The 18959-nt window shown below is 42.6% G+C and overlaps 1 protein-coding gene across 1 annotated transcript; it reads left to right on the plus strand.

Annotated features, from left to right (window-relative positions):
- Positions 1–8015: 8015 nt before the first annotated feature.
- On the plus strand, positions 8016–17434 carry LOC100136459 (caspase 8-like protein). Its single transcript, NM_001123591.2, is given in 4 exon segments — positions 8016–8275; positions 15956–16115; positions 16584–16759; positions 16868–17434. Coding segments are annotated over 3 exon segments (408 nt in total). The 5' UTR covers positions 8016–8275; positions 15956–16007; the 3' UTR covers positions 16992–17434.
- The last annotated feature ends 1525 nt before the right edge of the window (positions 17435–18959 follow it).

Raw genomic sequence — 18959 nt, forward strand, 5'->3', positions numbered from 1 at the left:
ACGCACGTACGCACAGCTAACGAAACTGCTCATTTAGTCTTAAAGGCTCTGAGTGGTTTATAGTAGTTATGTCTTTAGAGGATAATTGGGTTGAAGTGGAGAGTTTCCATGTGCTTCTGCATATATCTGTGGTTCACACACACCGCAGAACAACCACACATACACCGGGCACACATCGCAACCACGCTCCGAAAGGAAATTTCTAATAACCACTATTCTACTATTACATATACCACACATTTTACATGCACTGAACACTACACCCAAGAAAGAAGGAAAGAGAACGAGAATTGAGTTTATACAGTTCAACCTTCTCTTGCCCAGGGACCCCCTCCCAGGAAAACCGGTGACCCAGGGACCCCCTCCCAGGAAAACCGGTGACCCAGGGACCCCCTCCCAGGAAGACCGGTGACCCAGGGACCCCCTCCCAGGAAAACCTGTGACCCAGGGACCCCCTCCCAGGAAGACCGGTGACCCAGGGACCCCCCCCCAGGAAGACCGGTGACCCAGGGACCCCCTCCCAGGAAGACCCGGTGACCCAGGGACCCCCTCCCAGGAAAACCTGTGACCCAGGGACCCCCTCCCAGGAAGACCGGTGACCCAGGGACCCCCCCCAGGAAGACCGGTGACCCAGGGACCCCCCTCCCAGGAAGACCGGTGACCCAGGGACCCCCTCCCAGGAAGACCGGTGACCCAGGGACCCCCTCCCAGGAAAACCGGTGACCCAGGGACCCCCTCCCAGGAAGACCGGTGACCCAGGGACCCCCTCCCAGGAAAACCGGTGACCCAGGGACCCCCCCCCAGGAAGACCGGTGACCCAGGGACCCCCTCCCAGGAAAACCGGTGACCCAGGGACCCCCTCCCAGGAAAACCGGCTACCCAGGGATCCCCATCATATGTTAGCAAAACTTTTTTTTTCACATCTTGTCTTATCATCAGGTAAATAATAATGGCAAGGAGAAGTAATCTACATTAGAAAAGAATAGATTTGGAAGAGCGTTTTTTATGATTTTGACCTCCGCACATAGTTGAAGAAAAATTACTTTGAGAAGCTCCACAGCTCATTAGTGGTGGTGAGTTAAGACAATCAGAAATACTATCAGACATCCCCAAATGGGCACATTTATAGGCCTATATTTGTGCGCAGGCCAGGTAGACTAGTCCTACTTCTATATGTGTAATCAGGTGCGCGACCTTTGACTCTTTAATGCATTAGTTCTTTCATCTCCTGTGTGTCAACTGAACTATTAGTGGTTTGGGCAGTAAGGCAGAGCAGTTGTTATGAAGGAAATGACATGGGGGGGACTTTACTAGATTATTGAGACATAAATTAGGAATTAGAGTTCATTTTCAGCTGTGTGTGGTCTCAATTGAAATTTTAATAAAGCATTATTTTTTTATTGAAGGAAAATGTGCTATTGTGGTTGTCTTGATTGCACTTAATACAGTTGAAGTCGGAAGTTTACATATTTATTTATAAAAAAAAATATTTCACCTTTATTTAACCAGGTAGGCCAGTTGAGAACAAGTTGTCATTTACAACTGCGATCTGGCCAAGATAAAGCAAAGCAGTGTGACACAAACAACAACACAGTTATACATGGAATAAACAAACGTACAGTCAATAACACAATAGAAAGGTACAGTGTGTGCAAATGGCGTAAGGAGGTAAGGCAATAAATAGGCCGTAGTAGCGAAGTAATTACAAATTAGCAAGTTAACACTGGAGTGATAGATGTGCAGATGATGATGTGCAAGTAGAAATACTGGAAATACTGGTGTGCAAAAGAGCAAAAAAGTAAATAAAGCAATATGGGGGTGAGGTAGGTAGTTGAATGGGCTATCTACAGATGGGCTGTGTACAGCTGCAGCAATCGGTAAGCTGCTCAGATAGCTGATGCTTAAAGTTAGTGAGGGAGATATAAGTCTCCAACTAGAGCGATTTTTGCAATTCGTTCCAGTCATTGGCAGCAGAGAACTGGAAGGAAAGATGGCCAAAGGAGGTGTTGGCTTTGGGGATGACCAGTGAGATATACCTGCTGGAGCGCATGCTACGGGTGGGTGTTGTTATGGTGACCAGTGAGCTGAGATAAGGCGGGGCTTTACCTAGCAAAGACTTATAGATGACCTGGAGCCAGTGGGTCTGCCGACGAATATGTAGCGAGGGCCAGCCGACGAGATTGCAGTGACGGGTAGTATATGGGGCTTTGGTGACAAAACGGATGGCACTGTGATAGACTGCATCCAATTTGCTGAGTAGAGTGTTGGAGGCTATTTTGTAAATGACATCGCCGAAGTCAAGGATCGGTAGGATAGTCAGTTTTATGAGGGTATGTTTGGTAGCATGAGTGAAGGATGCTTTGTTGCGAAATTGCAATTCTAGATTTAATTTTGGATTGGAGATGCTTAATGTGAGTCTGGAAGGAGAGTTTACAGTCTAACCAGACACCTAGAATATGTGGACATCTACAAATACCTAAGTCAGAACCGTCCAGAGTAGTGATGCTGGACGGGTGGGCGGGTGCTGGTAGCGATCGGTTGAAGAGCATGCATTTAGTTTGACTTGCATTTAAGAGCAGTTGGAGGCCATGGAAGGAGAGTTGTATGGCATTGAAGCTCGTCTGGAGGTTAGTTAACACAGTGTCCAAAGAAGGGCCAGAAGTATACAGAATGGTATCGTCTGCGTAGAGGTGGATCAGAGAATCACCAGCAGCAAGAGCGACATACAGAGAAAAGAGTCGGCCCGAGAATTGAACCCTGTGGCACCCCCATAGAGACTGCCAGAGGTCCGGACAACAGGCCCTCCGATTTGACACACGGAACTCTGTCTGAGAAGTAGTTGATGAACCAGGCGAGGCAATCATTTGAGAAACCAAGGCTGTTGAGTCTACCGATACAAATGTGGTGATTGACAGAGTCGAAAGCCTTGGCCAGGTCAATGAATACAGCTGCACAGTATTGTCTCTTATTGATGGAGGTTATGATACCGTTTTGGAACTTGAGCGTGGCTGAGGTGCACCCATGACCAGCTTGGAAACCAGATTGCATAGTGGAGAAGGTACAGTGGGATTCGAAATGGTCGGTGATCTGTTTGTTAACTTGGCTTTCGAAGACCTTAGAAAGGCAGGGTAGGATAGATATAGGTCTGTAGCAGTTTGGGTCTAGAGTGTCTCCCCCTTTGAAGATGGGGATGACCGCAGCAGCTTTCCAATCTTTGGGGATCTCAGACGTTAAGAAAGAGAGGTTGAACAGGCTAGTATTAGGGGTTGCAACAATTGTGGCAGATAATTTTAGAAAGAGATGGTCCAACTTTTCTAGCCCAGCTGATTTGTAGGGATCCAGATTTTGCAGCTCTTTCAGAACATCAGCTATCTGGATTTGGGTGAAGGAGAAATGGGGGAGGCTTGGGCAAGTTGCTGTGGGCGGTGCAGGCCTGTTGACCAGGGTAGGGGTGGCCAGGTGGAAAGCATGGCTAGCTGTTGAAAAATGCTTATTGAAATTCTCAATTGTCATGGATTTATCGGTGGTGACAGTGTTTCCTAGCCTCAGTGCAGTGGGCAGCTGGGAGGAGGTGCTCTTATTCTCCATGGATTTTACTGTGTCCCAGAACCTTTTGGAGTTTGTGCTGCAGGATGTACATTTCTGTTTGAAAAAGCTAGCCTTTGCTTTCCGAACTGCCTGTGTATATTGATTCCTAACTTCCCTGAAAAGTTACATATCGCGGTGGCTATTCGATGCTAATGCAGTACGCCACAGGATGTTTTTTTGCTGGTCAAGGGCAGTCAGGTCTGGAGTGAACCATGGCTATATCTGTTCCTGGTTCTACATTTTTTGAATGGGGCATGCTTATTGTGAGGAAAGCACTTTTAAAGAATAACCAGGCATCTTCTACTGACGCAATGAGGTCAATATCCTTCCAGGATACGCGGGCCAGGTCGATTAGAAAGGCCTGCTTGCTGAAGTGTTTTAGGGAGCGTTTGACAGTGATGAGGGGTGGTCGTTTGACCGCAGACCCATTACGGACGCAAGCAATGAAGCAGTGATCGCAGAGATTCTGGTTGAAGACAGCAGAGGTGTATTTGGAGGGCAGGTTGGTCAGGATGATATCTATGAGGGTGCCCATGTTTAAGGATTTGGCGTTGTACCTGGTAGGTTCATTGATAATTTGTGTGAGATTGACGCCATCTATCTTAGATTGTAGGACTGCCGGGGTGTTAAGCATATCCCAGTTCAGGTCACCTAACAGAACGAACTCTGAAGATAGATGGGGGGGGCAATCAATTCACATATGGTGTCCAGGGCACAGGTCGGAGCTGAGGGGGGTCTATACCAGGCGGTGACAGTGAGAGACTTATTTCTGGAGAGATTCATTTTTAAAATTAGAAGCTTGAACTGTTTGGGCATAGACCTGGAAAGTATGACAGAACTTTGCAGGCTATCTTTACAGTAGATTGCAACTCCTCCCCCTTTGGCAGTTCTATCTTGATGGAAAATGTTGTAGTTGGGGATGTAAATCTTTTTGGTGTCCTTCCTAAGCCAGGATTCAGACACGGCAAGGACATCAGGGTTGGCGGAGTGTTCTAAAGCAGTGAGTAAAACAAACTTAGGGAGGAGGCTTCTGATGTTAACATGCATGACACCAAGGATTTTACGTTTACAGAAGTCAACAAATGAGAGCGCCTGAGGACCCACAGGGCCTGGGTTAACCTCTACATCACCAGAGGAACAGAGGAGGAGTAGGATGAGGGTACGGCTAAAGGCTATCAAAACTGGTCGTCTAGTGGGTTGGGGACAGAGAATAAAAGGAGCAGATTTCTGGGCGTGGTAGGATAGATTAATGTACAGACAGAGGTATGGTAGGCTGCGGGTGCGGGTGCAGTGGAGGTAAACCTAGGCATTGAGTGACGATAAGAGAGATTGCATCTCTGGATGCACTAGTTATGCTGGGTGAGGTCACCGCATGTGTGGGAGGTGGGACAAAGGAGGTATCTGAGGCATGTTGATTGTTGCTAGGGGCTCCACAGTAAACTAAACAATGATAACTATCCTAAACAACAGTATACAAGGTATATTGACATTAGAGAGAGACATAAGGCGAGGCATAAAGCAATCACAGGTGTTGATTGGGAGAGCTAGCTAAGACAACAAATTGGTAAGACAACAACAGCTAATCAGCTAAGACAACAACAAAAGGTAAAATGGCGATGAATGGGCAGAGAGGGTCAGTTAACTACACACATGGCCTGGGTTCGAGGCTGGGGCCAACAGATAAACAAAATAAACAAAATAAACAAAATGGAGTACTGTGATTAATGAACAGCCCAGCAGGCATCAGCTATGTAGCCAAGTGATCATAGTGATCAGTGAACAGCAATAGATGAAACAGGGAAGCCGCTAGGTAGTCATTACTACGCTAGCAAGCGGAGACACGGCGTTCCAAAAAAAGTTAGCAGGCCGGGGCTAGTAGAAGCATCTTCACCGATGTCCGGCAAAGGCCGGGTGAGGGCACAACAGATGGAATTACGTTGGCAGACCAGTCGTGATGGATCGGCGGGGCTCCGTGTCAACAAAGGGTCCAGGCCAGTTGGCAAAAGAGGTATTGTAGCTGTAGTAATTTTGTTTGCTAGCCGGGAGATACGCCTGGCTTGAGGCAACTGGTGCTAGCTTCGGACAAGGGCATTAGACACTATAGCCACTCTGTAGCCGCTAGCTAGCTGCGATGATCCGATGCAAAGGTCCAGAGCTTACGGCAAGAATCCGGTGATGTAGTGGATTCTAGTCGTGTTAGTGAAGAGTCCGGGAGGCATCAGCTGTTTAGCCGAGTGATCATAGGGTCCACTGAGCAGGCCGGGAGATGGGCCTGTGCCTGGCTCAAAGCTAGCATCGGGGCTGGGCCACTCGGTAGCAGCTAGCTAACTGCGATGAACAGGAGTAATGGTCCAGGGCTTACGGCAGCGATCCGGTGTTGTAGTGGAGAAAAAACAGGCTAAAAGAGGGTGGTGTCTGTGCTACAGGTAAAGGCCACTAGCAGTGGCTAACAATGACTAAATAGCTAGTAACTGGTTCGCTTCTGATGGAGGTTCTGGCTATAAGGTCTAAAAATAGCAGATCCGTATCACATTGGATGAGGCGGTTTGCCGGAAGGTATATTTAATTTAAAAATGGAAAAAGAGATTGTATACATTTCAATATATTTCAAATAAAGACGAAAAAACTAATTTACACAGGAGAATGACAAACAACGTCTGCACTGCTACACCATCTTTGTTTAAAAAAACATACACCTTAGCCAAATATATTTAGACTCAGTTTAACAATTCCTGACATTTAATCAGAGTAAAAATTCCCTGTCTTCGGTCAGTTAGGATCACCACTTTATTTTAAGAATGTGAAATGTCAGAATAATAGTAGAGAGAATTATTTCTTTCAGCTTTTATTTCTTTCAGATTTTATTTCTTTCATCACATTCCCAGTCGGTCAGAAGTTTACATACAACCAATTAGTATTTGGTAGCATTGCCTTTTGTTTAACTTGGGTCAAACGTTTTGTGGAGTCTTCCACAAGCTCCCCACAATAAGTTGGGGGAATTTTGGCCCATTCCTCCTGACAGAGCTGGTGTAACTGAGTCAGGTTTGTAGGCCTCCTTGCTCGCACACGCTTTTTCAGTTCTGCCCACAAATTTTCTATATGATTGAGGTCAGGGCTTTGTGATGGCCACTCCAATACCTTGACTTTGTTGTCCTTAAGCCATTTTGCCACAACTTTGGAAGTATGCTTGGGGTCATTGTCCATTTGGAAGACCCATTTGCGACCAAGTTTTAACTTCCTGACTGATGTCTTGAGATGTTGCTTCAAAATATCCACATAATTTTCCTCCCCCATGATGACATCTATTTTGTGAAGTGCACCAGTCCCTCCTGCAGCAAAGCACCCCCACAACATGATGCTGCCATCCCCATGCTTCACGGTTGGGATGGTGTTCGTCGGCTTGCAAGCCTCCCCCTTTTTCCTCCAAACATAATGATGGTCATTATGGCCAAATAGTTATATTTTTGTTTCATCAGACCAGAGGACATTTCTCCAAAAAGTACCATCTTTGTCCCCATGTGCAGTTTCAAACCATAGTCTGGCTTTTTTGTGGCAGTTTTGGAGCAGTGGCTTCTTCCTTGCTGAGCGGCCTTTCAGGTTATGTCGATATAGGACACGTTTTACTGTGGATATAGATACTTTTGTACCTGTTTCCTCCAGCATCTTCACAAGGTCCTTTGCTGTTGTTCTGGGATTGATTTGCACTTTTCTCACCAAAGTACGTTCATCTCTAGGAGACAGAACGTGTATCCTTCCTGAGCGGTATGACAGCTGTGTGCTCCCATGGTGTTTATACTTGCGTACTATTGTTTGTACAGATGAACGTGGTACCTTCAGGCGTTTGGAAATTGCTCCCAAGGATGAACCAGACTTGGGATTTTTTTCTGAGGTCTTGGCTGATTTCTTTTGATTTTCCCATGATGTCAAGCAAAGACGCACTGAGTTTGAAGGTAGGCCTTGAAATACATCCACAGGTACACCTCCAATTGACTCAAATGATGTCAATTAGCTTATCAGAAGCTTCTAAAGCCATGACAACATTTTCTGGAATTTTCCAAGCTGTTTAAAGGCACAGTCAACTTAGTGTATGTAAACTTCTGACCCACTGGAACTGTGATACAGGGAATTATAAGTGAAATAGTCTGTCTGTATACAATTGTTGGAAAAATGACTTGTGTCATGCACAAAGTAGATGTCCTAACCGACTTGCCAAAACTATAGTTTGTTAACAAGAAATGTGTGGATTGGTTGAAAAACGAGTTTTAATGACTCCAGCCTAAATGTATGTAAACGTCCGACTTCAACTGTACATACAACATCGAAGGCCCTATAATTATCTGTCTCTGTAAACAGAAGAGGGATGTCGAAATCTTTGAGCATTTTTTTCAATGCGTCATGTTACTGTACAACCACGCCCATTGTCATGACTTACTTCCTGACTCAAATGATAAAACCGTGGAGAAGAAGTCGAACCGAAAGAAAACGGGACAGCTCGAAGAGTGCGGTGGCAGTGGTATTTATTTTTTATTTTTTTGTATAAATTTTGTGTACAGTGTATGTTACAGTTGAGTGAATTGGCTGTTCTCTTTATTTAGTCGTGTCTTATCTCATTGGCGTCTCATTAACTGACTACGTAGTTTCGTTAGTAGAAGAAGCCGGCGGGAAATACTCGCCCAGCCGACCCAAGGTGAGTTTTGTCCGCCTTTTAAAGTTTATTTTAAGTTCCTATCCATGACAACATTAAAATGCTGTATTACAGTTTAATTACAAGTTGATTTCATTTAACATGGTGTAGCCATTTTTTGCATAGTATTTGCGATTTCAAAAGTACAGAATAAACTATTCTGCCAGCAGCACAAATGATGACCTCACTTTTTATGCTAATCGGGGAACTTTCTAAATAAAAGCCCACATTTCAACACTGTATTTATTAGTTTTTATTTAACCTTTTATTTTGCTAGGCAAGTCAATTAAGAACAAATTCTTATTTGCAATGACGGCCTACCAACAGGCCTCCTGTGGGTACAGAGGCTGGGATTAAAATATCATTAGCTGATAAAAAATATGTCAAATTTTAATCAATGGCCAATGTTCTACCTGTCTCTGCCTAAGTGGGGTGGGAAATACTCAGTTGGGTCTGTAGAATCTACAGATGGTGTTATTTCATGGGGGACTGTGGTCTAATGCCACGTTCACTTTATGTCAAATTAATGTAAGTTATTTGCGTAAAGCTTCCTATTGTTTGATTCTGATACTTCCCAAGTGGGAAACTCGAGTTTCCGACATCATGTGAATGTGTCATAATTACCCAGGAGCACTTTATTTATTTTTGAAAAGTTTTATTGTCACATTTACTTTTTAAACAGCTCATTTATACATTTACAACATTTATACACATAAAAACAGCATTTGAATATTACATTTAAGTTGTTAAAAAGTACATGTTGTAAAAACAACCATAAATAAAAGTACTTTTTCATGTAAAACATCCAAATGTGTAAAAGCCATTTAAAATGTGTATAAATTATTTAACAAAAGTAAAACCTTTTTAAGACATGAAAACATGTATATAAAAAAAAAAGTGACTTTGTTAAAAAGCTGTCTTCGGTCCTTTGTACAGGAACGGGGTGAGTTCTTATCAAACTCGCCTCTTCCGAATCGATTTCCGTCCTGTCAGTCGGGGCCAGGAGCACTTTATACTCCACCCATTCCATTGGCCACAACTAAGTTGTAGGTCGGTAGCGTAGCCTCGAGGTTAGAGCATTGGACTAGTAACCGAAAGGTTTTAAGATCGAAACCCCGACCTGACAAGGTACATATCTGTCGTTCTGCCCCTGAACAAGGCAGTTAACCCACTGTTCCTAGGCTGTCATTGAAAATAAGAATTTGTTCTTAACTGACTTGCCTAGTTAAATAAATGTAAAATAAATAAAAGTAGGGTCTGTAAAAAAGCATAACAGCATAACTTGGGGGCTGCCTTACGTAAAGTTTTCTGAGCTTTTTTGTTGTTGAATTGTATCATTGTACATAACTATAAAAACACAAGGAAATCAGCTCCAAATTATTTTAATAAGTGAAATCTGTTCTGAAGTATTTCCATGCATAATCGAGAGACACGTGATCATATACAATTGTAAGTAAGGTTTGAAATTGTTTTAGTCAAATATTATATCTGTTTGGGCTTCTTGCAGTCTACAAATTATTTGTAATTATATTCCGACCATCCCCTCAAGAAAAAAATCGTCCCGCTGCTGAATCTAGTTGATGATCCCTGATGTAAAGTCTTTATACTAATCAAATATTCTGTTTTTCAGGGGGGTTTTGTCAAACGGCTGGTTATTACTCAGTCTGTCTTGTTATAGACACTCATTTAGTCCTGCATGTTATATTAATTCAAAAACAATAAAATAATTTACTATTGCTGTGTTGAATATCAGCTAGAAAAACAAAACATCGTAAAAAAAAATTGTCCTTACCCTGTTTGCTTCCAGTGTGAAATAAAATGCCATTCCGTACTAGACTTTCATGTACTCTTGTCTTGCCCTAATGGATTGGTGATTGGTTGAGAACTGCTTCAAAGAGTATGATGGACTGACATTAATCTGTCCTAGATTAATCTAATGGGGATGTGCTGGCTGCACCTTTACACATTTAAATCAGCCTGAGGGCAGCCTTGACATGTTCCAAATAATGCATCAGGTCAATTGCTTGGCCTAACAAATAAAAAGTTGTCAGTATCCCAGTAAAATCATGTTGCTCTAGGTTCACCCCAGCTATGCATAGCCTTCCAATTATTTTCTTAAACCCAGCTTGGTCACAATAAAAAGGTTTGACTTTTGGACTTTAATGGGCTATATGTATCCCATGTACAGCATTGGGGGCAGTGGAAGGGGTATCTGTGGTTTTTTGGGGTATCAGTACTTTACTATATATATTTTATCAATTTTTACTTGATTACATTTCTGAAGAAAATAATGTACTTTTTACTCCATACATTTTCCCTGACACCCAAAAGTACAGGGGCAGCCAACCAGCGCAAAAGTAATATTGCGATATTGTTGATACGATATACATCGTCAAAAATAATATCCAGATATGTAACTGTATAATGCGATCACTAATATGTATAACACAGTCCCCCTCCAAAACTACACATATTTGGTTATTAGAGACCCTAGAGTATTTCCCACCCCACTTTAGCTGAGAAAGGTAGAATAATTTTCTCTCTACAACCCAATTTTTATCTCATGTACATTGTATTGTTAAGAACAAATTCTTGCTATCATTGTAAGCCTGACACACACGATAGATTTATTAAACATAAGAATGAGTGTGAGTTTTGTCACAACCTGGCTTGTGGGAAGTGACACAGAGCTCTTATAGGACCAGGGTACAAATAATATTATTATAATAATAATCAGTAATTTTGCTCTTTATTTAGCCATCTTACATATAAAACTTTTTATTTGTTAATTGAAAATTGTGAATAACTCACCACAGGTTAATGAGAAGGGTATGCTTGAAAGGATGCACATAACTCTGCAATGTTGGGTTGTATTGGAGAGCGTCTCAGTCTTAAATAATTTCACACACACAGTCTGTGCCTGTATTTAGTTTTTATGCTAGCGAGGGCTGAGAATCCACTCTCACATAGGTACATGGTTGCAAAGGGCATCAGTGCGATTTGCCAAGGCAGGATACTCTGAGCGCAGCGCAATCCAGAAATCTGGCAGTGGCTTCTGATTAAATGACATTTTCACAGAACCGCTTGATACAATTTCGATGAGGCTCTCTTGTTCAGATATCAGTAAGTGGACTGGAGGCAGGGCATGAAAGGGATAACGAATCCAGTTGTTTGTGTCATCCGTTTCGAGAAAGTAACTGCGTAATTACGCACCCAACTTACCCAGATGCTTCGCTATATCACATTTGACATTGTCCGTAAGCTTGAGTTCATTTGTGGACTTTGGACAATAGCTTTCAACATACCAATATTTGTGTAAACTTTCAAAAGAAATGCTGGTAGAAATAACTTTTATTTTTAATATTGTATGTCAAATAATCCATCTATTTGTTTTTTCCAAAGGTGATGGCAATGCTGTGAAAAACAGTTGTACTGCACGAGTGCTAAAAATAAATATTCCCGAAGTTGAGCATTTCTTTGCATAGAGACTTTTATTTTGAAGGGGAAAATCTGCATCTTTACTACTAGTATAATATTCTGCTGCTAGCTGGAACCTTGCCACTTTGTTGCCACTCCTGTTGAGGCTGAAAGACATGTACATATAGAGTAGTAAGAATGTCTCACCTCATGTTCAAGAATGGCCATTTTCCCTTTGTGCAGATTACAACCGCTCACTTTCGGTTATTTGAAATTGAAATCATCTCCAAAATATCATAATTTTTTTAAAGAAGCCATAGAAAGTTGGTTGCAATTTCAGTTTAATCCCAAAAACGTTTTCAACAAAATGATAGTCTAGAAACTAAAGCTTTGGTTGTCTTCCTCTCGAGCTTCCATGTCTTCTCCATGGACCTCGTCAATGTCCACCTCTTGAACATCAGACTCTGAGGCCTCATCTTCGCTGTCACTTTCCAGCCTGGTTGTGGATGGCTTGTTGTCAGGCTCAAAAAGCCTCAAATTTGCCCGGATGGCCACCATTTCTCAACACTTTTATTGGTCAGCCTGTTGTGTGCTTTAGTGTGTGTTTGTGTGTGTGTGTGTGTGTGTGTGTGTGTTCCCAAACAAGGACCAGTTGCGCTCTGAGGCGGCTGATGTTGGTGGGATTTGGAGGATGACAGGCAACAGGGGAAAGAGCCTCTGGCACGACTGCCATATTATAGCTCCATCCCAATGCCCTAGCTTGGAAGTGTACTTCGCAAGACTGCCAAGAACTGTGGCAAGACACAGTAGTCATGATACCATTGTTGATCTCTGTACCAGTCAGGATGCTCTTGCCAGCATACTTGGGGTTCAACATGTACGCTGTGGCGTGTATGGGCTTCAGGCAGAAGTCTTCATGCTTATTGATGTATTTCAGAACTGCAGTTTCCTCTGCTTGGAGCAACAGTGATGTGGGCAAGGCAGTACGGATTTCTTCGCTTACATCTGCAAGCAGAGTCTGAACATCAGACAGGATGGCATTGTCTCCCTCAATCTGTGCAATGGCTACTGCTATAGGTTTCAGGAGTTTCAGGCTGCTTACCACTCTCTCCCAAAATACATAATCCAGGAAGATCCTCTTGATGGGGCTGTCCATATCGGCAGACTGTGATATGGCCATTTCTTGGAGAGACTCCTTCCCCTCCAGGAGACTGTCAAACATGATGACAACACCACCCCAACAAGTGTTGCTGGGCAGTTTCAATGTGGTGCTCTTATTCTTCTCACTTTGCTTGTTGAGGTAGATTGCTGCTATAACTTGATGTCTCTTCACATACCTAACCATTTCCTTGGCTCTCTCGTAGAGTGTATCCATTGTTTTCAGTGTTATGTCCTTGAGGAGCAGATTCCATGCATGAGCAGCACAGCCAATGGGTGTGATGTGAGGGTAGGGCTCCTCCACTTTAGACCAAGCAGCGTTCATGTTTGTAGCATTGTCTGTCACCAGTGCAAATACCTCCTGTGGTCCAAGGTCATTGATGACTGCCTTCAGCTCATCTGCAATGTAGACACCAGTGTGTCTGTTGTCCCTTGTTTCTGTGCTCTTGTAGAATACTGGTTGAGGGGTGGAGATGATGTAGTTAATTATTCCTTGCCCATGAACATTCGACCACCCATCAGAGATGATTGCAACACAGTCTGCTTTCTCTATGATTTGCTTGACCTTCACTTGAACTCTGCATCCAGCAAATGAGTAGATAAAGCATGTCTGGTTGGAGGGGTGTATGCTGGGTGAAGAGCATTCAGAAATCTCTTCCAATACACATTGCCTGTGAGCATCAGAGGTGAAGCAGTTGCATACACAGCTCGAGCAATAAATTAATCAGCATTTCTTGGACTACGTTCTGCAATTGAGTCAAAAAAACTTCTGATTCCAGGAGGACCGTGAGCTGTTGCTATTGATAAGGTATCTGATTCATCATTTTCACCTTGAATAGAAGTAGAGGGACTTTTGTCAGAGGTTGCTTGTTGTGAGTGCTGAGGGAACTTTATGCACTTGGCCAGATGGTTCTGCATCTTTGTTGCATTCTTCACATATGATTTGGCACAGTATTTGCAAATGTACACTGCTTTTTCTTCCTTATTAGCTGCAGTGAAATGTCTCTACACATCAGGTAGTGCCCATGGCATTTTCCTGTAAAGATGAGGGGGGGGAAAAAAATAAATATATATATATACACACACTTCCATGTACAGATAAATAGTTAAGCAGTTAGATTAAACAATTCCTTTGTAAGATAAATGTTTTATAATGAAACATGTATGGAAACAGGTGAATTAATACTCCTCAGCTAGCAGGCTCAAGCAAGCTAAAACCCACATGGAAGCAAAAACTAACTAGTAGAAATTGTTAACAAGTTAGAAATCATTTAAACACACTTTGCTGTAGGCTACTATTTACTAGTTAGCAAGAAATCTGGTATGTCATATAAAATATATTCACCCCACCCAGTATTGTAATCAAAACTTACCAGAAAGCATGTTGTCCTTGACTCAGACAGTGTGGGCTCAATAGCATCTCATTAGTGTGTAAGATCTTGAGAATCGGCTGTACATGTGATGGAAGAGTGCACTGTGCATGCAGAGGGTTGCAATTCCATTGCATTGGGGATAGTTTAACCAAAATATGCCACAAGACCTAGAATTGCCTTCTGTGTATCCCACAAAAACAGGTTCACAGTTAGCTTATAACTTTTTTGATGAATTTAAGCAAAATTCCACAAATTCCATGGCTTAACTTCCCATGGAAAAATTCTGGGAAAATTCCAGAAATTCACCGGAAAGTTTCCCGACCCTTTGCAACCCTGTGTGTGTGTGTTACCCCAAAAATATACGGGGATTGGAAATGATGCAGACATTTACATTGATGGAAGCTACAATCTATCCGTAATATTAAAGCTGATTTCTCCCCCCCCAGTAGGAGGCACTCTTTCCTCTGGTCTAAGGCGATCCTAATGCCCCAGGAAATAGAAGCCTGTCTCTAGTATGCGCCGATCACTAATATGCACAACACAGTCCCCCTCAAATTACACGGATTTGGTTATTAGAGACCCTACTGAGTATTTCCCACCCCACTTTAGCTGAGACGGGTTGAATAATTTTCCAGTAGGAGGCACTCTTTCCTCTGGTCTAACATGCTGACCACACCGCTCGCGTTGCAAAATAAATGTACATGTTATTCAATCATTGCACCCACATTGCTCGCGAGTGTCTGCGTAGCCGTGCGCTAAAATAGAACTTGGTTCTATTTGTGATGCTCAACGCGCTGCAAGTCCTGCCTCTCAAATCTCCTCATTGGTTTTTAGGAGCATATACCCACGTGGGTGATTGAAAGATAAACTGAGTAGAGGATCTTGTGCATTTCAGGTAAAATAACAACCCAATGTTTATATCCCAGTACAAATTAGCTAGCAACAGCAAGCTCGCTAGCTAAATTGTCATAAATGTTTCATGCTTTTCGACCTGTCCCCAAATGTAATATAATTGGTTCAGAGTTTGATATTTCAACCTGCATGTCCTGATCGCGTCTGGTGTGGGGAGACAAAATCAACATGCGTGCAATGGCAGACGCGCGTGCAGTCTGGTCAGCATGTAACGAGAGTATAATGCCCCAGGACAGTGATTGGGGACATTGCCCTGTCTTTCGGATGGGACTAAATGGGTGTCCATCCTGACTCTCTGTGGTAACAAACGATTCCTTGGCACTTATCGTAAGAGTAAAGGTGTTAACACCGGTGTCCTGGCCAAATTTCTAATTTGGCCCTCGTACCATCGTGGCCACCTAATCATCCCCAGCTTCCAGTCGGCTCATTCATCTGTTTCCTCCCCCTGTAACTATTCCCCAGGTGGTTGCTGTAAATTACAATCTGTTATCGGTCGACTTGCCTGGTAAAATAAAAACATCTATGACTAGGAAAAAACGAATCAGGTAATGATGGAAAAAAAAAAACACATGTTGACATCCTATCTATAAAACAATATCAACTCACTGAGCTCACCTCTCCTTCATTCATACATCCTTCACTGATGACTGTGGCCTGTGGTTTTCTCATCCTGTCATCCAGGAGTTATATAGAGGCTGGTCACTTCTCATAGCCCTTTAGGAAGCCTTCCTCCTGGTCATCTCCTCATACCTGACCCAGCAATAATGCACCAACATGTTGGACTTCAAGCCTCCTCTACTTTCTCTCTCTCGCTCTCTCATAGCCCTGTGCAAGTGGATGTTGTAGTGCGGTCTGGTCAGGGGATCCAGTGTGTGATGGACCTGCGCCTGCTGTCCCGTATCGATGAGGAGCTGGACTCCTCTGAGGTGGCTGCCCTGTGCTTCCTGTGCACAGATGTGCTCAAAAGGAAACGCCTGGAGACGGTGAGGGATAGGGACCACATACAGAGGGATAAAATCCCACATACAGAGGGCTAAAATCGAGATGAATGGCCAATACTAACCTCTTTTTGAAGTGATTGGATGATAGGTATTAGGATTGTGGTAATAGCACATCCTAGCCCTCAAGCAGACTATGGAGTTTCTGCCATATTGCTATGCAATCCTTTCAGATGTTACAAGTGCCAAATGGAAACTGGTGAAAGGTGTAACCAATACCATCAATTTGAATTGAATTTGGGTATAAAACATTTTTAACTCAAAATGTACATTGGATCCCCAGAGCATGTTTTAAGTAAAGCTTTAATTAAAACGCTTGTTTTCAAAGTGGTCCATGGCTATAGAGTTTCCTATCATTATATTTCACATCAGTGCATTCCTTTTACAAGCAGTGAAAGCAAGTGTAGAGAATCAGAACGCAACACCGTCTAATCCTTTGTGGTCTGGCTTCAGGTGGAGGATGGGCGTGGCCTGTTCCTGAGGCTGCAGGAGAAAAGCCTGCTGGAGGACCACTACTTCCTCTCCCAACTTCTCTCTGTCATTGGTCGACTGGACCTTCTCCGCCTCCTGGAGACAGACAGCAGACAGCCGACCCAGACAGACGCATGCCCTGCCCTCTCACAGTACAGGTGAGCACAGAGGTGTGTGTGACTGCATTCTCACCACATAGCACAGCTGGACATTCTGGTAATTCACTGGTTGCATTACGTCTTTCTCTTTCTTTCACTCTCTCTCAGGAGGATGTTGTATAAGGTCTCAGAAGATGTAACTAAGGAGAATCTCACTAAGATGAAGTTTTTGCTGAGCGACAAACTGCCCAGAGGACGACTGGATCTCTGCACTGTAAGAACACCTACATGAACACACTCATTTGCAAATGCACACTAGAAAATTTGAGCCCGGTCCGACCTAGCCCGAGCCCCACCCGAGTCCAACATCACATAAATGGAATGAACCCGATTTCTAGAAAAGATAATGTTGCCATTTCACCAGTAGGCTATATTGACTGTTGACAACAATGTGGTTGAGGTGGCAGCAGCGTGGGAAGACGAGGAAGCATCTTTTCTCAGAACTCTCCGTTGAATGTATCTTGACTACAAAATATCCATAGCTTTAGAAATTAGACAGATCTTGCTGCTGTTGCCCGTTTTTTGAGTGTTTGTTTAATACTGATTACGTAATCCGATATCAATTGAGCTTCAAGCCTCACGCAACCGCAACATGTATAAAGCAATTGCATTTTATGAATGCGACTGTTTTATTTTGCTATGCTGTAATAAAGGCTTTACAACTTGATTTCATTAGAAAAGACTCTGGGATTGTTTTATTTCTTTAGTGTTTACATTGATCTATTCTAAACGGTCAAAAGACAAACTTTTTTTTAAATCTTCCAACACCCATTTAGCACAGAATACGCATGCAGGGCACATGTCTCTTCCTCCTTCTTGGTCTTGTATTTTTTCTTATTATTTCTCTTATTATTAGAATTATTATAATAATAAGTGTTACTTTTATCAATATTAGGCCTAGTAGGCTAGTAGCCTTGCTTAATCTGTCCACCATCGAGCTTGTCGTGTTATAGCCATCTTCAGTCACTTAGGCCATTGTATCTCAATCAATCATTAATTCATGTCATCACACAGCATGATTCATGCCTTTTTAAAAACGATAAAACAAAACATTTTATTTTGAAAATGAAAAAAGAACCTAGAATAATTAAACGAACAAACACCGTAATACTTCAATTAAACGCAGTCTCAAATAGCAGCCTGTCCCTTATTTAATAGCCGGGCAACGGCACACATTTCAGAAAATGAACACCTGTTTCAAATAAACGCTGGTCTATCTGAATTTCTTACGAGATTACCATGAATTACCATAAATTGTTTTACGAGGTTTGTTTGATTTTGTTAAATTTCCATAATTTGAGTCATTACTGAATTATTTAATCCTCCGTTTTTATTGCCAGTAAGCTAGCCAACTGCTAGCCGTTGGCTCCTAACAGCTGAGAACTGCTAGCTAACTGGCAAGCACATAGTCAACAACTTCAGGAGTACTGTGAATCACCATAAATTGTCCGATCGCCGCCTAGTGGCGAAAGTAAGAACTGACAAATGTACAGTCAAAGAAGATAATAATAATTCTGTCAAGGAAAATTATTGTTATTATATTTATTTTTTTAGGCATACTAAGACAAAATAAATGTGACGTAGTGTGTACATGATAACATATTAGTGTAGGAATTGAAGAATTGTTTAAAATGCTGGAATTATACAGTTAACTAAGCAAATGAGCAAAAGCTGTGTGCCTTAAGGAAATAGACGCCTGGCTCAAATTGAAGTCAGTCTCTAATGAGCACATGTTGTGTTCAGTGATTTAAGCAAATAAATACTGTGCTATTAACTGAAGTTTTATGGTAAGTATATTTTCTACTGAACATCCATCATTTGCATAATTGCTCAAAAGCCCCATGTTGTGTGTGGATGCATGTTATTCTGAAATAACGGCATCAAGCCTAGACCTGATTAGGAAAACATTTGGATCAGTTATGGGTCTCTTTTCAATAGTTTACAAGGTCAAGAAGGGCCCATTAGCGGTGCAGTCATAGGGTGTATATTTGTTAGGATGTGTCGGCTTCTCCTGATTCTGAGAATCTCCCGAGTGCGCTCCAGCCTTTTTCGCGTCACAATTTGAAAACGTTTCAATCATCAGAAAAATATGTTTCGTCATGGCCACAAATGTCTCATACCCAGCCAATATTGTAATCCTGGTGCCGATAGTGGCTACTGCAGCGAAGAGAGAGCAGTAGTAGTAGTAAAAGGTGTGCAG

This window comes from Salmo salar, chromosome ssa03 (assembly GCF_905237065.1).
Source record: "Salmo salar chromosome ssa03, Ssal_v3.1, whole genome shotgun sequence".
NCBI classification, from domain to species: domain Eukaryota; kingdom Metazoa; phylum Chordata; class Actinopteri; order Salmoniformes; family Salmonidae; genus Salmo; species Salmo salar.